General features: G+C 53.2%; 1 protein-coding gene and 2 long non-coding RNA genes across 27 annotated transcripts; 1 reads left to right on the top strand and 2 right to left on the bottom strand.

Annotated features, from left to right (window-relative positions):
• Positions 1-5,190: 5,190 nt before the first annotated feature.
• LOC141410107 (uncharacterized) lies at positions 5,191-5,695 on the bottom strand. Its single transcript, XR_012433801.1, has 2 exons — positions 5,571-5,695; positions 5,191-5,279 (listed from the first exon to the last, which is right to left on the bottom strand). It is a non-coding gene; the product is annotated as an uncharacterized lncRNA (long non-coding RNA).
• Positions 5,696-5,960: 265 nt separating this feature from the next.
• CUL7 (cullin 7) lies at positions 5,961-22,842 on the bottom strand. Of its 25 annotated transcripts, XM_074038021.1 has the most exons (28): positions 22,602-22,842; positions 22,242-22,337; positions 21,168-21,755; positions 20,578-20,729; positions 19,934-20,434; positions 19,233-19,371; positions 18,936-19,132; positions 18,380-18,632; positions 16,990-17,227; positions 16,806-16,911; positions 16,604-16,646; positions 15,553-15,780; positions 15,184-15,274; positions 14,909-15,080; positions 14,658-14,763; positions 14,244-14,339; positions 13,880-14,055; positions 13,403-13,536; positions 11,767-11,949; positions 11,395-11,501; positions 11,123-11,305; positions 9,234-9,394; positions 8,849-9,065; positions 8,475-8,745; positions 7,173-7,318; positions 6,910-7,036; positions 6,611-6,816; positions 5,961-6,355 (listed from the first exon to the last, which is right to left on the bottom strand). In XM_074038021.1, the coding sequence occupies exons 11-28, from the start codon at positions 16,631-16,633 to the stop codon at positions 6,032-6,034; spliced, it is 2,958 nt and encodes a 985-aa protein (XP_073894122.1). In that variant the 5' UTR covers positions 16,634-16,646; positions 16,806-16,911; positions 16,990-17,227; positions 18,380-18,632; positions 18,936-19,132; positions 19,233-19,371; positions 19,934-20,434; positions 20,578-20,729; positions 21,168-21,755; positions 22,242-22,337; positions 22,602-22,842; the 3' UTR covers positions 5,961-6,031. The 25 variants fall into 25 exon arrangements, 18 of the variants coding, with proteins under 18 accessions (XP_073894122.1, XP_005553008.3, XP_073894116.1 ...); XM_005552951.4 differs by lacking the exon at positions 16,604-16,646 and having other exon boundaries at positions 21,075-21,755; XM_074038015.1 differs by lacking the exon at positions 16,604-16,646.
• LOC135970624 (uncharacterized) lies at positions 9,046-18,027 on the top strand. Its single transcript, XR_010586411.2, has 3 exons — positions 9,046-9,443; positions 11,379-11,827; positions 17,929-18,027. It is a non-coding gene; the product is annotated as an uncharacterized lncRNA (long non-coding RNA).
• Positions 22,843-23,143: the final 301 nt, after the last annotated feature.

Below are 23,143 nucleotides of genomic sequence, written 5' to 3'. Positions count from 1 at the left end.
CGGTGGCTCAAGCCTGTAATCCCAGCACTTTGGGAGGCCGAGACGGGTGGATCACGAGGTCAGGAGATCGAGACCATCCTGGCTAACATGGTGAAACCCCGTCTCTACTAAAAAATACAAAAAACTAGCCGGGCGATGTGGCGGACGCCTGTAGTCCCAGCTACTCGGGAGGCTGAGGCAGGAGAATGGCGTGAACCCGGGAGGCGAAGCTTGCAGTGAGCTGAGATCCGGCCACTGCACTCCAGCCTGGGCGACAGAGTGAGACTCCGTCTCCAAAAAAAAAAAAGAAAAAAAAAAAACATGGAAGAGGCTTGGCGCAGTTGCTGACACCTGTAATCCCAGCTTTTTGGGAGGCATAGGGAGGATCCCTTGAGGTCTGCAGTTGGGGACCAGCCTGGGCAACATAAGGTGACTTTGTCTCTACAAAAAAAATTAAAAATCAGACATGTGACACACGCCTATAGTCCTAGCTCCTCTGGAGGCTGAGGCTGGAGGATTGCTTGAGCCCAAGAACTGGAGGTTGCAGTGAGCTGTGGTGGCATCACTGCACTCCAGCCTGGGTGACAGAGCAAGATCGTCTATAACATAACAAAATGGAAGATAAAACAAACATGAGATTTGACACAATCAATTTCAGGAAAGAATATTTCAAAGAGGCTGGACATTTTCTAGAATTTTTTTTGAGACAGGGTCTCCCTCTCGCCCAGGCTGGAGTGCAGTGGCATGATCTTGGCTCACTGCAACCTCCGCCTCCCAGGTTCAAGCTATTCTTCTGCCTCAACTCCCTGAGCAGCTGGGATTTCAGGTGTATGCCACCACACCTGGCTAATTTTTGTATTTTTGTAGGGAAGGGGTTTCACTGTGTTGGCCAGGCTGGTCTCAAACTCCTGACCTCAAGTAATCCACCCGCCTAGGCATCCCAAAGTGATAGGTTTACAGGTGTGAGCCACTGCACCCGGACAAGATTTTTTTTTCTTTTTTAAGGCTAGATAAATCATAAGCTATGGAACATTTGAAAGTCTATCCAGCCTGGGCAACATGGTGAAACCCCATCGCTACAAAGAATACTCAGGCGGCTGAGGCAGGAGGATCACTTGAGCCTGGGAGGTCAAGGCTGCAGTGAGCCATGATTGTGCCACTGCACTCCAACCTGGGCGACAGAGTGAGACCCTTTCTTAAATAACGCCTATCTTAAAAGCTCTATGCCCCCAGTTAGGAGACTAAGGTGGGACAATCCCTTGAGGCTAGGAGTTCAAAGCTGTAGTATGCAGTGATTGCGCTTGTGAACAGTCACTGCACTGCAGCCTAGGTAACACAGTGAGATCCTGTATCTAAAAGAAGGCAGCTCTTGGGCCAGGCACGGTGGCTCCCACGTGTAATCCCAGCAATTTGGGAGGCCGAGGAGGGCGGATCACAAGGTCAGGAGATCAAGATCATCTTGGCTAACACGGTGAAACCTCATCTGTACTAAAAATACAAAAAATTAGCCGGGCATGGTGGCATGCGCCTGTAGTCCTAGCTACTCAGGAGTTTGAGGCAGGAGAATTGCTTGAACCTAGGAGGTGGAGGCTGCAGTGAGCCGAGATTGCGCCACTGCACTCCAGTCTGGGCAGCAGAGCGAGACTCCATCTCAAAAAAAAAAAAAAAAAAGGTAGCTCTAATGAAAAGGAATAGAAGTAGAATCAGAAGTTAGGACATCTATTGCTTGATGCTTCTGGGATGGGGAAGATGTAGTTCTGGTGATAGAAACGGAAGCTGTCACATAATGGGAGATGAAGGAGAATCTGCTCTCCTGGTGATTGTAACCCTAGGGATGTAGCTACTGGGACAGGGGGAAGTGAGGGACCCAGTGCTGCAGGGTCCCTATTGTCACATATGTCAATCCTACTTTAAAGTCAAAGAATGGATTCTGGCTGATAAAGCCTATCAGAATCACGGTGTTGATGTGAAGGTGTCACATAGCCAAAATATGTTCTCTACTTTCTCTCTCGCTTCACTCTGATTAGCTAAGTCTTGGTCATATGGCTTTACAGCACTGGGAATACCAGGATCTGGTCTTTTATAGGGTAGGAGGTGGGCCCTATCTTCTGTGTAGATTTGTCGTGGGGAGTTTCCCAAGCATGGGAAATGGGCTCAGATGATGTGGTTATAAAATGTGAATGTCCACTAAAAGGTAGTCAGTGTTGGCTACCCTAAGCCTTCAAACTGCTGCTTTTCCCCTTCAACAAGGACCAAGGGGAGATACTGGAAAGCTCTGAGCTTTAGCTGTTGGTTTTTGGTTTTCGTTTTTGGTAATAGTTTTATTGAGATATAGTTCACTTAACTATACAGTTTACCCATTTAAAGTATACAGTGTTTTTTAGTATATTTACAGAATTATGCAACTATTACCACAATTTTGGAACATTTTTGACACCCCCCCCCCCAAAAAAAAAACCCATATGTCCTTTAGCAGTCATCCTCAATCTCCTCAGCCACTCATCTACTTTCTGTCTTTATAGATTTGCCTATTTGGGACATTTAATATAAATGGAATCTGTATGTGGTCTTTGCTTGATTTTGTTTTTGGGGAGGTGGGGGCTGACTACTTAGTCTTGACCAGCCAAGGTCCTAACCCAGCTGTAGAAATATAAGGAGTCACGGCTGTGAGGGTGGCCTCACAATGGGCTCAGGGTAATCAACTTCTGTCCCCTGAGTTATCTTAGAAATGAGGCCAACTGTCTGCCCTCTAGAATGGATGGCTCTGAGGGAGAGAAAGGTTCACATCCTTCCTGGTGCTGGTGACAGAAGGCTGGACTGTGCCTGAAGTCAAAGCTTCTCACCTGGATTTGGGCAAATCAAGGAGTTCTGAGTCTTGGGGTGGGGTGAGATGTGTGCTGAGGAGAGCAACACAGGAACTGCACTGCAGATGGCGACATGCAGGGTTTCAAGGCCAAAGCTGGTGTGTTCTTCCCTTAAGAATTGCTATAGGCCGACTGTGGTGGCTCACGCCTGTAATCCCAGCACTTTGGGAGGCCGAGGTGGGTGGATCACCTGAGGTCGGGAGTTCGAAACCAGCCTGACCAACACGGAGAAACCCCGTCTCTACTAAAAATACAAAATTAGCCGTGCGTGGTAGCACATGCCTGTAATCCCAGCTACTCGGGAGGCTGAGGCAGGAGAATTGCTTGAACCCCGGAGGTAGAGGTTGTAGTGAGCCGAGGTCATGCCATTGCACTCCAGCCTGGGCAACAAGAGCAAAACTCCATCTGGGGGGAAAAAAAAAAAAGAGGCCGGGTGCAGTGGCTCATGTCTGTAATGCCAGCACTTTGGGAGGCCAGGGTGGCTGGATCACCTGAGGTCAGGAGTTTGAGACCAGCCTGACCAATATGGTAAAACCCTGTCTCTACTAAAAATACAAAAATTAGCTGGGTGTGGTGGCAGGCGCCTGTAATCCCAGCTACTAGGGAGGCCGAGGCAGGAGAATAGCTTGAACCTGGGAGGCAGAGGTTGCAGTGAGCCGAGGTCGTGCCACTGCACTCCTCCAGCCTGGGTGACAGAGCAAGACGCTGTCAAAAAAAAAAAAAGAATTGATGGAGACTTTTTCCATTGCAGATGAGCAGGAAGGCACCCCATGGGAGACCGGCAAGGTGACTGAGTAGGATGCCCAGGGGCTGATGAGGGCAGTAAGTTCAAGGCATAGCCTGCAGCTCAGCCCAGGGAGGAGGCCTCGGGACAGTAGCAGAACGGGGCTATAGTGCAAGTAAGTTCTATCATCTGCCCCTGCATGCACTGCATGCTGGCCTGACTACTGGACCCTACAGCAGGAAGCTTCTTTGAATTTCTGGTGGAGAAGGATAAGCTCATAAAAAGCAGGAAAGTCCAGAGAAGGGCAAAAAGCTCTGGCACTTGAGAGCGAGCTCAAGAATACTGGGCCTGGGCCAATAAAAGGCTATAATCTCTGGTACCAAGGTGAAGAGGCACTAAGTGACAAGCTGCAGCAACCCCAGTGTTCCTGGGCCCACTGTGGCCCAGCCTGCTGCTGCTGCCTGTCTGGACTCTGCCCCAAACGGCAGCTGTCGCTTAGCAGGCTGGCCCCTGCTGTGAGAGCCACCAACACCATGGGAACAATACTGCAAAGCAAGCACTAGGGGGCCCCTCTGCCCTCTGTATTATGGCTTCATCCTGAGCAGCCTGACTCCCACAAGCCATGGCCTTTTTTCCCCCTAGACTTCAGATCTCAGTCCTGGTGGCACTCAGTTCTGTCTGGCTTCTGTGCCCTCCTTTACCACCTGACTCTCATCCCCCTTCCCCCTCCTTCCATAGCTTTTTCTGTCACCTCTGGGCTACAAGCCTTGGGATGCCTGGGTCATCCCTCCTTTCCTCCTCCCCAGTAGTCCTGCCAAGACACAGAGCTGCACCTTTGGCACGGGATCCCCTGGCCTGACCTGAGCTGCCCTGCTTCAGCAGGGGTGGTGCCAATGAAGCCAATCATAGTAGCACAAGCAAACCTCCCCAACAGTGGCAGGATAGAGGCTCACCTATGGGGGTAGTTAGGGGTAGGAGTTTTTGCCTTTTCTAAAATAGAGACAGGGTCTCTGTTGCCTAGGCAGGAGTGCAGTGGGTATTCGCAGGCACAATCCCACTACTGATCAATCAGCATTTTGAGCTGCTCTCTCTGACCTTGGCCAGTTCACCCCTTCTTATTTTTCTTCTTCTTTTTTTTTTTTGGGGGGGACAGATTCTCGCTCTGTTGCCAGGCTGGAGTGCAGTGGAGCAATCTCAGCTCACTGCAACCTCTGCCTCCCGGGTTCAAGTGATTCTCCTGCCTCAGCCTCCCAAGTAGCTGGGACTACAGGCGCGCGCCACCATGCCCAGCTAATTTTTGTATTTTTAGTAGAGATGAGGTTTCACCATGTTGGCCAGGATGGCCTCAATTTCTTGACCTCGTGATCCGCCCATCTCAGCCTCCCAAAGTGCTGGGATTATAGATGTGAGCCACCATGCCTGGCCGCCAGTTCACCTCTTCTTAGGCAACCTGGTCCCCTGCTCCTGGGAGTTCACCATATTGTTGCTGAACTTGGTGCAGATACCCGAATGGCAGAGCACACTGCAGCGCAGAACTCCTGGGCTCAAGCGATCCTCCTACCTCAGCCTCCCGAGTAGCTGGGACTAAAGGTGCATATAGCGCCGTGCCCGCAGGGGTAGGAGTTTTTCTTTCTTTCTTTTTTTTTCTTGTTCTTCCAAATCCCTCATTTTGAGAATCAAGGGGTAGGAGTTTGATGACAGCGTGTGCATCTCTGCAGGGACAGAGAAGGGGTGGAGGCAAAGGAGTGGAAGAAAGGGGCAAAACGGAGGAGCTTGTGAAAGTAAGAACTGTGCTAGAACTTTCTGAGCCTACGCCATCAGATGGAATACACATTCAGGTTGCTGGGTGCCTGCAGCGGCCACAGGGGTCACTGACCTCACCTTCATCATGTCAGTCTTACTTAGGGAAGGCACCAAGGAACCACATTCACTGCTGGGAGTAGTAGCCAAAATAGGGACTCACTGGCCAATGCCTTTATTCACCATGTCAAATACTTCCATACCTGTTACTTGTCGGAGTCCTACAGTGACTGGGCCAGTTCCACAAACGAGGAGAACTGCTCGATAATCTGCCCAAGTTACAAACCATCTGGTGAGTGGCCAAGTTGGGCTTGGATCTCCAGCCTGCCAGATGAAAGCACTTCTGACCACACACCCTCTGAGAAGGGGCTGAGTGCCATCATCCTGCCTAGTCCCCTCAATCTCTCTGCCTAGAGGGGGTGCTAAATCGTACCTGACTCCCTCTGCCTTTCTCCCAGTCTACCATCCTCACCCTAACAAGACCCTTGGCATATCATGCAACAGACTCAGTGCCAAAGGCTCCTTCCTCACCAGCCGGGAAAGCCCCCGCCACCTCCCAGCTCAAATCTCTAGCAGTTGCCAAACACACATCATATAATCAAACTCTCAGGTTTTATTTCTGTAAAAGCTCCAGCTCTATCTTCCCCTGACCCCAAGTCCAGGGCTACCGGAAGGTAGAGAAGCTCTGGGTGGCAGTGCAGGAGGCATAGGGCACACCCCGGGAGCGAATCTGCAGGGTATGGAAGGTGAGGGGTGGGTTGGGGCCTGAGGAGCCTGGGTTCAGGGACTCGGTGTGAGGCTCCATGACAGTCACAGGGACTGCATAGGACAGCACCTGCGGCCGGTCATCATGGCGTCTCAGCGTGCCCTTGCCCAGGAGGTGCAGGATGCAGGAGAGGACGTCAGTGCTGCTGCAGGCAGACCCCCTACCAAGGCTGCTGACCAAACCCCTGGGAGGACATGGGCCCTTCTGCCAAGCCTCCAGCACCTGGTGTCGGGGAGGAAGGGACAAGTGGTAGGTTAGAGGCAGCTGACCCATCCTTGCTTGAGCTTCCACTCCAACCACAGGCTGCTAGGACAGGATGCCCCAAGGACACCAGGTACATCCTGACTTCACGCCTCACACACCTACAGGCTACATAGTGAACCACGTGCTTCACCACACGTGGACCCACCTTGTTCTGTAGACTGCTCCCCCAACCCCAGCAAAGATCCATCACCCACTGTGCCCACCCCTGCCTACCAGACAGACAAGCTGGTCAATGTGCAGCCCCTCATCCCCATGGGCCTTGAGGATTCGGACGATGAGGCAGTTCAGAAGATTCCGTCTCTTCTCCAAGTTCCGGCCCTCTTCACCCTCAGCTTGCAGGTATGTCTGAGGTGGGATGAGCCGCACAATGTCCCATCTCGACCTGGGTTCCTTGCTGCCATCTCGAATCTTGAGGACCCCTGAAATAAACACCGATCACTCACTCAGTGGAGAGCCCATGAGAAGCCCGGCCCTGCCTCAGAGCAGAGGCCCCTCTGGCCCTAAGTGCATACCTCCTGGTATATCCTTTTGCTCATGAAGGTCCAGGGGGCCTCTTGAAGAGGTGAGGGGCCCAATCGCCTCATTAAGCATGTCTTCGGAGAGCCCTGAGAGCGCCAGCAGACTCTCCACAGAGACCGCCTTCAGAGAACAGATGGGAGACATTCAGGGCCTCCCCAAGGAGTGGAGAGAAGAGGATAGAGGGAAGAAAGGTTTCAGGAAGAGAGGCACGGGACAAAGTGGGAGACAGGAGAGAGGTACAGCAGGGCTGGACCACCTTCAGGTCGTTGAGATACAGCAGTAGCCACATCTGCACGGTGGACACATGCAGGGTCTGGTTCCCAAACTGCAGCTCAGCCCAGCCCAGCCACGTCCACTGCAGTCGCCTCTGTGAGCCTTGCTCGAGGGCAGGATGGCTCTGACCTGGTGAGGTACCAGGAAGGGGGAGGGAGACAAAGAGCAGGGGAAAGGAGGGAGTTGGTGTTGGAGGGAGGGTGCATGCTGGTCAAGCTCTGTTGATCTCTACAGGGCGTGTGACCCCAGCATTTATGGACACTGGAGCTCCTGGTCTGAGCTTCCAGATCTCGGCCTTCTCTGGGCCTGCCTCCATGGCGAGCCTCAGGTATCTGGGAGCTATCCTATGCCTAGCCTGGTGCCAGGCAGGTTCTCATCAGTGCCTTCGAGGATTGCCCCGTGTGTTTTTAGGGAGACAAAACCATGAAGGGAGGAAGAACTGGGGCTCTTATCAAGCTGGAATATTGTGACAGGAAACAATGTCTCCCCTATTAGGGGGCTCCCTGACCACAGGTCTGAGCCTCTTCCCCCTCCTGTGTTGCTGCCAGCTCAGGGATCAGCCCCAGTGGGTAGTTTAGGATGACAGGTGACTGACCAGGAAGGAGCCAGACACTCCTTCCTGGTGGCCTCAGGTGCCTCCTGCCTCCATCCTCCCTGTCACCCACAAAGAGATTCCCAGGTCTTATTTTAAAACAGAAAAGACAATGATCTGGGGATCAGGTATCTGACAGCACCTGCCACCCTCAGCCACCAAGCTCCTGCCCTTTCTTCTCAAAACCACTATTTTTCCCATGGCCTAGGGAATTCTTATCCCTAAAGACTCTCTCTCCCTGAATCTATAAAAACAAAAATTTAAAATTTAAATTAAAAGACCAACTCTTTTTTTTTTTTTTTTTGAGATGGAGTCTCACTGTCACCCAGGCTAGAGTGTAGTGGCACGATCTTGGCTCACTGCAACCTCCGCTTGTGGGTTGAAGTGATTCTCCTGCCTCAGCCTCCCGAGTAGCTGGGACTACAGGCATGCACCACCACACTCAGCTAATTTTTGTATTTTTAGTAGAGACGAGGTTTCACCATGTTGGCTAGGCTGGTCTCGAACTCCTGACCTCAAGTGATCCACCCACCTCGGCCTCCCAAAGTGTTGGGATTACAGGCGTGAGCCCTGTGCCCAGCTACAGACCATCTCTTTTCACATCAAGCCTCCCAACATCAGGGTCTGCCCCCAACCCCAGGTCCTTTCCTAGCAGCCCACCCTCTCCCCAGTCCCCTCTGCCTGGCTACTCACTCTTGTTGTAGAAGTTGGAGTATCTGTTCAAAGTGCCCCTCAGGTAGGAGGGCAGGCAGGTTCTGGGGTTCAGTGTGTGGCAGATTGAGGCAACAGGCCAGCAGTGTCGGGACAGGACAAGCACAGACACTTCTGGCATTGCCCCTTCATAGTAGAGGTCCTCATTCTCCTCCTCTTCCTCCTCTCCCTCTGTCACATCCACCGCTGCTGCTGCCCCAGCTCCCTCTTCCTTCTCGCTCTTATACTCCTTGCCACTGTCCCTATGGCCCACCTGAAGGAGCACAGGGTTCCCAGATGCCATGGCCTCCTCCAGTCTGCTTCATGCCCATCTTCCCCCTACCTTCTCATTTGCTCATCCCTTCCAAGGCACTCACCTGTATTTTCTTCTCTGTATCCTCCAGCTTTAGGAGTTCCTGATCCAGCCGCTGGAGCTGGTAGACGTGGAACTGGCGCTGTAGCTCCTTAGAGGTGCTCAGGCTCTGCAACATCTGCTGGGGGAGGCGGTTGGGGAAGCAGGGACCAATCTGCTCCAGCACGGCCCCCTCCAGCCAGCTCGAGACCACGCCCAGGAGACGGTCCGCCATGTAGTGCCTACAGTGCATGCAGCCCGGGCCAAGCCTCAGTGTGGGCACCAGTGTGGCCCAGCCTCCCACTCCAAGGCTCCAGCCTGGCTCTATCCCAGACTTCCAGGCCCATGAGCTGGCTCTTCCACCATCATCCTGCCTCCCGCCAGCTCCCGCTCCTTAGGTCCACACTCACTGGTAATAATGCTCAAAGGTGGTGGCTATCTCCAGGCCGGAGAAAATCAGGACAGCTTGCAGGCACTGCTGCAGCTGTGCCAGCCTCTCCATTTCCTGGGCTCCACCAATCCGGCTGCCCTGGATCTGCTGGTCAATGTGCCGGGCGAACTGCTCACTCACCTGAGCAATGGCAGAGCACAGGAAAGCCATGAACAAGCAAGCAGAGCAGGTGAGTGGGGAGGAGGGACGAGGGTCTGGAAAGTAGATATGAATGCTGGCAGCTTCCTAAGGTGGTTGGTGCTTTCATACAACTATTATATACGATCATTAACCATTGTACAAATTAGCAATATTAACAATTATGGAAAGTGTCTTTTCATTGTGTCTAAAAATTCAAACTAATAATAATCATTCAAAATGAGAAAATAAGGCCAGGCGCACTTCACGCCTGTAATTCCAGCACTTTGGGAGGCCGAGACAGGCAGATGGCTTGAGCCCAGGAGTTGGAGACCAGCCTGGGCAACATGGCAAAACCCCATCTCTACTAAAAATACGAAAAAAATTAGCTGGGCATGGTGGCACATGCCTATGGTCCTAGCTACCCAGGAGGCTGAGAGGACCACCTGAGCCCAAGAAGTTGAAGCTGCAGTGAGCTGTGACTGCACCACTGCACCCCAGTCTGGGAGAGAGTAAGACCCTGTCAAGAAAGAAGGAAAGAAAGAGAAAGAAAAAGAGAGGGAGAGAAAAAAAAAAAAAGAAAGGAGAGAGAGAAAAAGAAGGAAGGAAAGGGGAAGGGAAAGGAGTGGTGGCTCATGCCTGTAATCCTAGCACTTTGGGAAGCCGAGGTGGGTAGATCACGAGGTCAGGAGTTCGAGACCAGCCTGACCAACGTGGTGAAACTCTTGTCTCTATTAAAAATACAAAAATTGGCCAGGCTAATTTTTGTGGTGGCCTGTGCCTATAATCCCAGCTACTTGGGAGGCTGAGGCAGAAGAATTGCTTGAACCCGGGAGGTGGAGGTTGTGCTGAGCCAAGATTGAGCCTAGTTACTGATAAACTAGGACTGGAGGCTACACAAGGAGCCTCATGCTCCTGCTGCTCTTTACCCTGCTTTCCAGGGTGCTGCTTGCATTTTAGTTCATCAATTGTGGTTTTTGTTTTGTTTTGTTTTTGAGATGAGTCTAGCTCTGTCACCCAGGCTGGAGTGCAGTGGTGCAATCTCGGCTAACTGCAACCTCCACCTCCTGGGTTCAAACAATTCTCCTGCCTCAGCCTCCCAAGTAGCTGGGACTACAGGCATGTGCCACCATGCCTGGCTAATTTTTGTAATTTTAGTAGAGATAGGGTTTGGTCATGTTGGCCAGGCTGGCCTCAAACTCCTGACCTCAGGTGATCTGCCTGCCTCAGCCTCCCAAAGTGCTGGGATTACAAGCGTGAGCCACCACACCTGGCCACTATTTATTTTTTAAACTTTTTTTTTTTGAGACCGAGTCTTGTTCTGTCACCCAAGCTGGAGTGCAGTGGCGTGATCTTGGCTCACTGCAACCTCCGCCTCCCAGGTTCAAGCGATTCTCCTGTCTTGCCCTCCTGAGTAGCTGGGACTTCAGGTGTGTGCCACCACACCCAGCTGATTTTTTATATTTTTAGTAGAGACAGGGTTTCACCATGTTAGCCAGGAGGGTCTCGATCTCCTGACCTTGTGATCCACCCACCTTGGCCTCCCAAAGTGCTGGGATTACAGGCGTGAGCCACTACACCCAGCCAATTTTTTAAGCTTCTTATAACATGGCTATATACTAACATATGTTCATCATAGAATGGGAATGGAAGGGTGGGTCATTTGGAGGAGGCGAGGAAGGAAGAGTTTGTAGGAAGAGACCCAAGGATGCAGCAAGGGTGGAGGCTTACATGGGCAGCTTTGAGAAAAGGGAGCTTCAGCAAGGCTCCCGCACAGCCATTCTGCAGCGCCAGCAAGAAGGCTGCCCGCGGCCCAAACAGTTCAGAGCTCGAGTTCTGCAGAATATTAAATTGCTCACAGTAGCGTGGCACAAAGTCATCATCCCGCCAGGATGAGGTCAGAAAATTGTTCACCTGGAAGGAAGGGGCAGGAGCATGAAGACACAACCCAACATGCCACCATTTTGGTGTCCCCTCTCTCCCCCAGGCCCGCTCCTGCCCACCTGCTTCTCCACCACGGCTTGCCAACAGCGCGTCAGGTTTCTCATGATGCTGCTTGGAAGGCCCCGGGTAGCCAAGCAGCTCCAGTCGTGGCTTCTGTTTCTGCCCTCTGTGGAGATCAAGAAAGTGGCAGAGGCAAGGAGTGGGCAGCCCCTCCACTCCAGTCGCTATCCAAGGGGGTGCCCTGAGGCCTTTCCTGACATGCTGCCACCCAAAGTGATGTTCATGGATGGAGGTGACACAAACCTGGAAGATGAACAGGCTGAGCCAACAGGAGGGGAAGGATGGGGATGGACAGAAGTCTATGGTGTACACGTGGGGCCCAGGAAAATGCTCCTGACTAGAAGCTCCCCACCTGAATCCCCACTACTCACTGGGCCGAGGAGTGGCCGCCACAGGAGGGGGTGCCTCGCAGGGCTCGACATGCACCAGCAGGTGAGTGAGACGGCGCACCCGCGAGAAGAAAGCTGGGCCGCGGCTCTGGGGGTTGAAGACAGCTTCCTGACACTCCAGGTACTGCTCCAGCAGCCAACCCAGGGGGCTAACGCCATCCTCATCTAGAGGGTGAGAAAAACAAACCAAGGCACAGCCATGTCTGCAGGGAAGTGGGAGAGGTTGGGCTGAACAGGAGTGTGGAGATAGAGCAACTGGACGAAATGATACAAGGGAGGTGCCAGGTAGGGTGGTTTATGCCTATAATCCCAGCACTTTGGAAGGTTGAAATGAGAGGAGCGCTTCAACCTCCCCAGCACTTTGGGAGGTTGAAATGAGAGGAGTTTGAGCCCGGCCTGGTCATCTTTAAAAATAATAAATAAACAGGCTGGGCACAGTGGCTTACGCCTGTAATCCCAACACTTTGGGAGGCCGACGTGGGCAGATCACAAGGTCAGGAGATTGAGACCATCCTGGCTAACACGGTGAAACCCCGTCTCTACTAAAAATACAAAAATAAGCCAGACGTGGTGGCGGGTGCCTGTAATCCCAGCTACTTGGGAGGCTGAGGCCAGAGAATGGCATGAACCTGGGAGGAGGAGTTTGCAGTGAGCCGAGATCACACCACTGCACTCCAGCCTGGGCGATAGAGTGAGACTCCATCTCAAAAAAATAATAATAATAAATAAAAATAATAAACATTAAAAAAAATAGAAAAGGCCAGGCGCGGTGGCACATGCCTATAATCCCAGCACTTTGGGAGGCTGAGGTGGGCGGATCACCTGAGGTCAGGAGTTCCCTAGATCAGCCTCACAACATGGAGAAACTCCATCTCTACTAAAAAATATAAAATCAGCTAGGTGTGGGTCAGGCGCGGTGGCTCACGCCTGTAATCCTAGCACTTTGTGAGACTGAGGCAGGTGGATCACCTGAGGTTGGGGTTCAAGACCAGCCTGACCAACATGGAGAAACCCCATCTCTACTAAAAATCCAAAATCAGCCGGGCATGGTGGCCCATGCCTGTAATCCCAGCTATTTGGGAGGCTGATGCAGGAGAACTGCTTAACCCTGGAGGCGGAGGTTGCAGTGAGCTGAGATTGCGCCATTGCACTCCAGCCTAGGCAATAAGAGCGAAACACTGTCTCAAAAAAATAAAATAAAATAAAATAAAATAAGCCAGGCATGGTGGCACATGCCTGTAATCCCAGCTACTCAGGAGGCTGAGGCAAGAGAATTGCTTGAACCCGGGAGGCAGAGGTTGCGGTGAGCTGAGATCGCGCCATTGCACTCTAGCCTGGGTAACAAGAGCGAAACTCTGTCTCAAAAAAAAAAGATATGAAAAGAATGATAAGGGAGTGGGTAACAAGGTACCTTCTGCACTTATGGTGTCAGCTGATACTTGAGAGACATAGGAAAGGGGGCAGCCCCTGGGCTATGAGAAGACGGCACTGGGATTACAAATGCAGGTGCCAAAAGGGCCAGAACATAATCCAGGTGGTTCTAGGGTAGAGCAAGAAGGAGCTAATTAGTGGAGCCAAGCCCTGAGATAGTAATGGGTCCAGGTGTCAGGATGGTTACCAGGGGAGGTGATGTTCTGCACCACGGGGCTGACCAGGGCCTCCCAGCAGGTCTTGCCCAGAGCTTGGGCAGCCTCGTCGTCAGGGAGGAAGCGGTCAGCAAAATTCTGCTCCTGGCGCAGGGCCCCGTTCAGTCTGGGGGTGAGAATGGAGGAGGAAGGTGTCAGAGGCTTGAGGTATGTGTTATCTCAGTGTCCACCCTGCCTAAGACTGCCAGTTAACCTCCAGCACCCAAACTGAAGGCCCCCCTGGTACTTCAAAACTGCCCTGTGCTAACTAGTATATCCTATTCCCAGCCCACTGGAGAAATTTCTTCTCTTTATCCTTTCTTCCCCTCCCACAGCTCAGAACACTCCAGCCCCCTCCCCACGCATATTAAACCTCCATCTCATGGCTTAAATGGACCCCTGCCTGCCAGCTATTTGCAATAGCCTTACCTTTCCCACAGACACAGGCATACACGCACACTCTCACACACCTAGAACTCAGGTGCAGGAGGCTCCTGCGGTCCTCTGCCATGTCCTGGCTCCAGGCCTGCGCCCGAACCATGTAGAAGAGGCGTGTGTGATGACAGAGTTGCTCCCGGAACACTGGCCAGAACGTGGGCTTGGGGCCTAGGATCTCTAACCCCCGAATGCGCGTATCAATGCCACCCTGAAACACACACAGGACTATCTTCACTCGCCCCACACGCTCCTTGGGATGGGCTGGGGTCAGCTACGCCCTCGAGCCTCACACCTGGAGCTGCTTGAGACCCAGGCTGGTCCTCTGGCTCAAGATCTGCCCGTTTATGGGATTCAGAGCCCCCTACCCAGGGCCACACCCCACATCCCTAGCCCCACCTGCTGGCAGCGCTTTATGCGGATCTGGATGATGGGCCAGAAGCGGGTCAGGTTCTCCAGGAGGATCACCCGGCTGGCAGAGGGCATCACATTCACCTGGTAGGGGGGCAGAGAAGGCTGTCACCTCTACACGTGCAGATGGGAGTGCTGAGCCAAGTTGGCTCTAGGCTCCAGTCCCCTCACTTGTTTCCTTCCCTTCCCCAGCCCTGGGATGTGTAGGGTCCTGAGAAAGCTATCCTCATTGTCCACCCTCACTGTTTGGGGCCTGGTGGCACAAGCACAGGGATAAAGGACACTACTTTCTGTGGGGCTCAAGACAGGTGGGAGTAGAAAAAAGTAGGATAGGGCCAGATCGAAGCAGGAGGGCAGATCCTGTGAGGGGTGGGGTAATGGCTAATGGCCCTGGGGCCCTACCGAGTTGAGTTCCGTGTGAAGAGAGCTAGCGCTATCACCCCCACACACCACCACTCGGGCCGGCATGTAGCTTGAGTCCTCGCTAGCCACAAGCAGAGTCAGTTGCCTGGGAGTGGGGAGGAAAAACCATTTGGAACTTGCAGACAGGGCCCATGGCCAAGTCCAGGGGGGTGGTGCATCCCCCAAAACAAACACAGGGGCGTCACAGGAAAGCGTAGGTGTGTGGCAAAGCACATGCGTGGGAGCGTTACCTGATGAGGACGCCCTGGTGCATGTGCAGGGTGATGTAGTGGGAGCCGGCGCTGCCGTTGGACTCCCAGTAGGTCTTGGGGTTGTGGTCCGTCAGCTTGCTGGCCCGGTGTGGGTTGGAGGACACCTCCACCTTCTCCCAGCACTTGTCCTCCTTCACTTCCACACTGGAGCCTGGGGGTAAGTGGGAATGGGTGGTGGTCACAGCCAGGTAGGGTGTAAAGGGGAAACAAACATAGGTATGGAGAGGTAGAGCAACAGGGCAACAGGCACGAACCCTGGCATAAGTATCTGAGGAACACATCAAAGAAAGGGATGTTGATGGACCGGTGGGTTCGTCTGTGGTCTTCAATCTGGCCCAGCACCATCTGCGGCCAGAACATCAGAGAGAAGGGGCACGGGGGCAGGAGGAACACGGAGAGACACATGGAAACATGGATGAAGGAGAGACCAAGCAGCAGTGGGACTTCCTCTACAGCACCAGCAGAGCAGGCCCAGACAGGGAAGAGGGGCAGGGAAACAAATGTCCCAGGGTCACTAGAGTCACCTGTTGTTCCCAGCCATGGGAACACAGCCCTTACCCGCCACTGCTTGGGTTTCATATTCTGATGCTGCTCTGAGCCCACAAGCTCCCCTTCCTCCTGACCTGGATGCAGCCTCCCAGGATGTTGGTGATGAGTTTGCGGTAGAGGTGGGCATGCTTCTCACACTTGAACACCATGTCCCGCAGCTCCTGAGCCAGCTCCAGCTTTCCCAGGTGCTTTTCCAGGGCCTTGGAGATGGCATCTCTTGCTCCCAGCTGATTCAGCACCACGGCATAGTCCCTGCTCACTGAGGTCAGGCGGTGCAGGAAGAAAATCAGTTCCTGGAGCACCTGGGTGGGGACATAAAGGAGGAGATGAATGAAGACAGGGCGAGGGCTGCAAGGGCATCTGCAGTAGCAGGTACCCACTGTGTACTGGGTGCTGGGGGTGCTACAGTGAGCAAGGCAGTGAGGAAATGAAAAGACAGGGATGGGGAGACACAAGAGTCAGGTGGTTAGAGAACTGAAGACAAACCAAAATGGAAAAGGGCACAAGATGCCCTGCTACTCTAGGGTTCTAGGCTGCTGATTATATTGACAAAAACTGCAGAGAGCATCCCTGGGTTCTTTCATCCAGGCCCCACTGTCCCAAAAAACAGTTGTAGGGCTGTATTTTGAGATGTTCAGGCACAGACACCTGGATGGCTGGGAAGGGACTGACAGGGACTGGGTTTGTGCGTATACCCAATGAGCCTGCCTTAGAAAGTAAATTCTACATAACAGCCAAAAATACAGCCACACTGCAAACACCTACTGTCACCATGACCCTAGTTCTCTGAGCCCTTCTGAAGCCTTCTGTGCCCAGGACTTCTCTGTAGCTTTTGCAGGGGACTCTGGTATGTGATGGGCCCTCTGCATCCTTCATCCCCCTTTCTCCCACAGGACCAGCCAAAAATGGAGCTACTGAAGCTCTTAATGTTCTATGTAATAATATCTCCATATCCTTTTGTGTAAAAAAGAGAGTGGCAAGATCACACATTTGGGTTTGCTTATATTTGCATAAGGGAACATGGGAATGATACATAAATTAATACAAGTAATTACCAGTAAGGGGTGTGTGGGGGACACTGGGAGAACAGGGATTTGGGTGAGAGCAAGAATTCTCAGTGTATACCTTGTTAGAGCGTTTTGATTTGTGAACCATGTGAATGTATTACCTATTTAAAAAAAATAAAATTCAATTTTAAAAGCAAAACTCAAAACTAAGAGCCCAAAGGCTCTATCACACCCTCCAGAGCCTTGCCCAGTGGGTGTGCCTTGCCAGTGGCTGCCTTTATCCTCTCCCCCAGCCTCTCCCCAGAGCAAGGCAGGGGTACCTCTCGATCAGTGTTTGGGGACCGCAGGCAGGCCATGCAGGCATCCACGGCCTCGTGCCAGGGGAGCAGCAGTGCCTCAGGGAAGTCTACCAGCTGCTTCAGGATTCTGGGGGCAGAGAAATGTGCAGCCAGCCTCATAGACCCCCTTTGCCCTCAGAGATCCCACCTGTCACCACGGTCTTACCTCAGCACAGTCAGGTGCAGGGCCCTGTTAGTCTCTGGAGTGTCCAGGCTCTGCATCAGTGCCAGGAAGGGCTGGGGCTGCCGCTGCAGCTGCAGCAGGAGTGGCTTGACCTTGTTCTCCTGCGTCCCCTCCGAGCTGAGGGCTTGCTCTAGATCCAGGAGGATTTTCCCAGCTGGACCATAATCCTCCACGAGATGCTGCAGGGGAGTGTTGGGACTCTGAGATGGGGGTTCTTTTGCTACAGGAAGAGGAGAGTCACAGGAATTGGCCATTGTTAGTAATGTGAAGGCTCAGAAATAGATTCATAACTCTCGATCTTTTTCTCTAATTTCTCCTAAAAAATGTTTTAAATTTTTTTTTTTTTTTTGAGACAGAGTCTGGCTCTGTCGCCCAGGCTGGAGTGCAGTGACCGGATCTCAGCTCACTGCAAGCTCCGCCTCCCGAGTTCACGCCATTCTCCTGCCTCAGCCTCCCGAGTAGCTGGGACTACAGGCGCCCGCCACCTCGCCTGGCTAATTTTTTGTATTTTTTAGTAGAGATGGGGTTTCACCGTGTCAGCCAGGATGGTCTCGATCTCCTGACCTCGTGATCCGCCCGTCTCGGCCTCCCAAAGTGCTGGGATTACAGGCTTGAGCCACCGCGCCCGGCCTCTGTTTTAAATTTTTTAACCCCCCCCGCCCCCCGCAAAAGTTAGGTTTGGGGATCTAATCTCTTAATGTCCTTGTAAGACAGCTTTATGACAAATTTTATTATTTATTTATTTATTTATTTTGAGATGGAGTCTCGCTCTGTCGCCCAGGCTGGAGTGCAGTGGTGCCGTCTCGGCTCACTGCAACCTCCGCCTCCTGGGTTCACACCATTCTCCTGCCTCAACCTACCAAGTAGTTGGGACTACAGGCGCCCACCACCACGCCGGCTAATTTTTTTTTGTATTTTTAGTAGAGACGAGATTTCACCATGCTAGGCAGGATGGTCTCAATCTCCTGACCCCATGATCCGCCCGCCTAGGCCTCCCAAAGAGCTGGGATTACAGGTATGAGCCACCGCACCTGGCCTTTATATTCTTAAAGTAGCAAAGTAGCTTCATCTGCAAACAGGAGAGCACTTCCCTTTATTTCAAAGCATGGAGTATATTTCTCTACAAGAAAAAAAGCTAAATGTGGGGGCTTTTATAAGTCTTCAAAATTATCTTGCAATTTTCTAACTTTACATCCTCCTTCATTCTTTGAGGGAACACAGTGCCCGCTTCTCCATTTGTTGCTTCTCTGTAAGTTGCAGATTCTAAGGTGGCATCACTTCCAGAAAGGATTGCATAAAAATCAGCACAGACATCTCTCCTGTGCTAATGCCCTGAAGGTGTGTCGGCTCAGCTGCTGTGTCTGGCACCCACCTTCCACTTTGGCTGCATCTTCTGAGTCCTTAACCTGGGCCTGAGCTTGCAGGAGGACATCTTGTTGGGCTTCTAGAAGGGATGGGTAGGCTGAGTGCCCTGCTAGGGCTTCAGGCCCATACTTCTTGTAGACACGGCAGTTGATCAGGTCCCTGAGGGCACTGTCATTGAGTCGCTGTGGCAGAGTCAGCAGCAAGTCCTGGGCCAATTCTATGGGCACGGCCAGTTCAGCTAGGATCTCATCATCCAGAATCTGCCATCAAGGAGAAGCTCTCATTGCAGACAGCCCTGCCGGCACAGAGGACCCAGGGAGCGCTTGGTAGAGGTGGGGCTCTCTCTGCACACATACCCTCCATCCTGATCTTCTCAGCTGGCAGCTGGCTCCTCCCAAACAGCTCACCAGCCTCTCCCACCTCTGAAAATTCCAGACCCCTCCTCTGCAGCCCCTTCCACTCTCTGACCTCCACTTTTCATCCTGAGCCTTTCAAATGCTCTATACAGTCCAGCCCTTGCAATAGAGCCCTCCAACCTCTGAGTGCCTCCAGGCTGGCTCTACCTCCCCATCTAGGTTCTCCTGGAGGATCTGGAGAACCTCCTGATGGTCAGGTCCATCCAGCTTCTTGATGAAGAAGAGGAGTTCCCACCACTCAGCCAGGGTCAGGTGTTCACACTCCTCAGTGTCCTCATCCTCAGGCAGCACATAAGGCACAGCATAGAGTTCCGTCATGGGCCTCCAGCGCCAGGCGGGCAGGGCTGTGGAAATGGGCCGAGGGGCACAGGGATGTCACTAGCAACTGAGCAGGACCACCGTTACTCTGCTCAGAGCTGACCCTTGCTTACTCCCTGAGCTCACCTCTACCCAGGACTCTACTGGCCACCGCCCCTTGGTACTCATCAGCCTCAACCATGTCCTCAACGTCTTCCTCAAAGCCCAAGATCTCCAGCATGTGCCAGTGCACCCAATAGGTGCGGCCTGTTAACTCCCACAATACCTGGAGAATAGGGAAAGAAAGAGAGGGAAGGGGAAGGGAGGACTCACTAATGACTGGCTGTGGCCTAGTACTGAGGACTTATAGCCCTCAGGGTGACCACCTGGCCAGGTTTTAGAAAAACCTTCATATAACAAAACAGCAGCATATGGAGTATACACACACACACACACACACACACACACACACACACACACACACACAAAGGATGCCCTCTCCTTTGGGGGATGGGCCTGTCTTTCCTCTCACCCTATCTTTCACGGCTTATGCCCCCACACTTCCTTCTGGCCTCTACCACTCCATCTCCCTGACCCTGACCTTTGGAGGAGTCTGGCTATATCAGTTTCTTCCTGTGTGAGTCTTCTTGACTTCACAGCCTCCTAAACCCAGATTTTCCAGCTCTCAGAATGGCCCGCCTCTCAACTACTGACTCTTTTTCACCATCCCAATCTTATAGAAAGCTTTCTCTTTGGGTGGTCTGCTGGAGCCCCTCTGTATGGAAGCCCCAACTCTGCCCCACCCCAAATAGACCCCTAACAGTGTCCCACCACCATATGCCACTCACCTGCACAGGAGGCACGCCGCTGTTGCTCTGCCGAAACTCGCCCTCATCCCCGGCACTGATCTCCTCATAATCATCCAGCATCCGCACTCGCATCCCCGGCTGCAGTGTGTCCCGCACATACAAGGCATAGGTATTGCCGCTTGCAAACTCAGAACGAGGGCGAAAACGTCTTGACCTCCTGAAGGAGGGCTGAGCCTGGGCAGTGGGGAACCCTGGGCTCACATCTGCCAGCTGAGGCTGGAAGATGGAACCGGGGAACCGTGCTGAGCTCCTTGGTCTGTCTGTGGCCTGGTCCCAGCGCATGGCTTGCACCAGCTCCGAGATCAGGGTGCCCATGGCCATACTGAACTCCAGCTCCAGTTGACCCCTCTTCCCACTCAACTCCTCAGGAGCAGAAGTGTTCTGGGCTCCTGGCTCCGCAGCACTGTTGTTCAGCTGATCCAGGAGCGAGGTGACATGCAAATACCGCTTCACGAGGGAGAAGAGCACCCTTCCTGGGACCTGTGGGATACAACCTTTGGCCTACATCCACCTTGTCCCAGTTTAAGACCCTCTCTCCATACCATCCTCTGTAGATAGGTGCAAAGGCCTGGTCCCTAGATCTTGTTCACAAGCTCCCCCTACCTTATACCCCCAAAGGTTACCTGTGGTAGCTGAATGCCCTCAAAAGACATGGGATGTTCAGAGAGCGTGGCCTGTGCAAACAGTGCTAGCAGAGCACAGCGGCTGTCAAAATCCAGGTGTTTCTCAATGGCTTCTTGTTGGCTCAGTGACAGAAGGATTTGAGTCCGGGTCCCTGTAACCCATATCCCAATTAGTAACTTCTCCCTAATCTCACCCTTCCTAGAAATCTTAGACCCTCTATTCTTTCAATCCAATCCTTTTGCCACCACACAATGGGAAAGAACTGATTTGCTTCAAAAGCTAAAATTTGACAACTTATATACATACACACACGCACATAAACACCATCTACAATAGTCTAAACTGTAAATTCTTCCTTTGCATAAAAAGCAACTAATTAATATGAGGTTATTGAAGATAGTCTTTCCTCTTTTGGCAGATAACCCCCACCCTCACTCCCATTCCCACCTCCTTTTCTTCCAACTCTAAGAGAAGGGCAACAGAATCATTTACGTACTGATGAGATCAGAGGCTCCTGCCACAGTGTCCTGTGAGTCCCTGAGCCGACCCAGCCCTTCTGCTTTCCCTTCCTCCCCACACTGCCCCTCACCAGCATCATGGGAGGACAGGGCTTGTATCATCCGGCCTGCGCTCCAGCGAATCTGATAATCGGGACTACTCAACATGTGCATGAGCAAGTCCAGGACTCTTGGGTCCTTGAATACCCCAGTGAGGGGCTCGATGCTGGCATAGGCGCTGAGCACGTGGACAGTGTGAAGTAGAGGAGCAGGAGGGATGGTGCCCACACACTCCTCCAGCTGCCGAAGGGCTCTCTGAATGAGGGACTTCACATCGGTTTCCATCTCCTCCAGCACAGATTTGTCCAGGGCCCCAACCTCCCCTGCAGACTCCTGGGAGGGCCCGATGACCTGGCCATCCTCGCCCAGCATCTTGTGGCAGTTGGCATAGATCTCATCCTTGGACATCCACAGCAGGATGTGCTCAGCCTTGCAGTCCACTTGGCCAGAGCCCCCGTCACCCTCATCGGCACGCCGCAGGATGAGCCAACGGATCTGGTACTCAGGATGCCCATCATGGCCCACTCGCTGGCGGATCAGCTCATCAGGATAGGCATGTAAGCCAGGCCCCAGGGGCACCCTGAATTCCCTGTAGCGGAGTTCCCCCACCATCCTGGCACCTGGAGCACACAAGGAAAAGAGAACAGACAAGCTAGAGTAAGGAGAGGTCAGAAAATCAAAGACATCCAGGAGGTGGGAAAGCAAATGGCAACAGCTGTCAGGCGGGGTGGGGTAAAGCCAGGCCCAGGAGTTGCATGCTGCATGCTGAGTCGGGGCAGGCCTAAGCAGAGAACTACTGGGGTGTTTTGTTGTGAAATAACACAAAATTTGGGGGCTAAAAGGAAGGTCCCCAAGACCCTGAGGCCTGGAGTGGGTTGGTTTGGAACAGTGGGCAGACTAGTGGGGGCAGGCAGGGCAGCCTTGGAGTTACAAGTGAATCCCAAGGCCTTGAAACAGGCAGCTACCCTGGGGATATGTGAAGCCCAGAGGGCTATGTTTGGGAGGGAGATCCTGAGTGTGTGTGGAAAGGGGTGCTGTCTCTAAGGATTGGAGCATGGGAGTGTGAGACCCAAGTTAAGAGTCCCGAGATCGCAGAATTAAGAGACCTGAGAACTGGTGGTGGAGTGGGAGGGCAAGGCGCGATGGACTGGGAGGAGGCACTGGTGGGTTGGAGGCGCCTCTGACTGGAGCGACTGGAGCAACTGGAACAAAAGGGCTGGTGGGGGCGCCGCGAGACCCAGGGCAGGGTGCACAGACAAGGTAGGTGAGGGGCGCGAGGCTTGGGGGACCGAGGTTGGAGACCCGAGAAGCCAGGGGCGCGCGGTAAAGTGGGGGAGGGGGGATTAGGCCCCATAAACTAGAACCCCGAGGCCCAGTAGGATGGGGAACCGAGGTTGGGTGAGCGCAAGGCTCGATGGGCAAGTGGGCAGGAGAGGAGCAAGGGGCCGCGGCGGGGCTCTGGCCACCTCAGAAGTCCACCGGGGTCCTGGCGCGAGGCCTGTCCTTCACAGAGCAAGGGACGCGGCACAGATGCTGGCGGCGACTCGGGCCCCACCTGGGCCCCGCGAGGGGGTCGAGACGGAGAGACAGGAAGGGGCGTGCCTCTGCGGAACAGAGCGGCAGCCGCCTGGGTCGGCAGCCACTGGGGCAGGGTGGAGCCTGGTCCCTGCCAGCGTCTCCGCCAGCCAAAAGCCACGGCTCATTTCCGCCGGACCCAGCGGAAGGCTAGGGGCCCTGGGAAAGGGCCGGGGAGGAGCCGCGGATGCCACCTTGGCGACGCAGCACCTCCTCCTCTGCGCCGCCCTTTCCTCTTCCTTTTGTCCTCCCTCCTGCGGAAGTGCCCACCCTGTTTCCCAGTCACAACTGGAAAAGGCCTTGGACGTCATTTATTTCCACCCCCGGCTCCATTACCTGTAAGGGAATTGGGGTGGGGACAGACCCAGTGTCCTGTACTTTCTTTTCCTCCCACACTTTTTACTTCTTTTCCCCACGTTCAGTCTGTACCATC

The sequence above is a fragment of the Macaca fascicularis genome, chromosome 4 (assembly GCF_037993035.2).
Source record: "Macaca fascicularis isolate 582-1 chromosome 4, T2T-MFA8v1.1".
NCBI classification, from domain to species: Eukaryota; Metazoa; Chordata; class Mammalia; order Primates; family Cercopithecidae; genus Macaca; species Macaca fascicularis.
The sequence above is the reverse complement of the archived record's forward strand: the minus strand, read 5'-3'. Positions and strand labels throughout refer to the sequence as shown.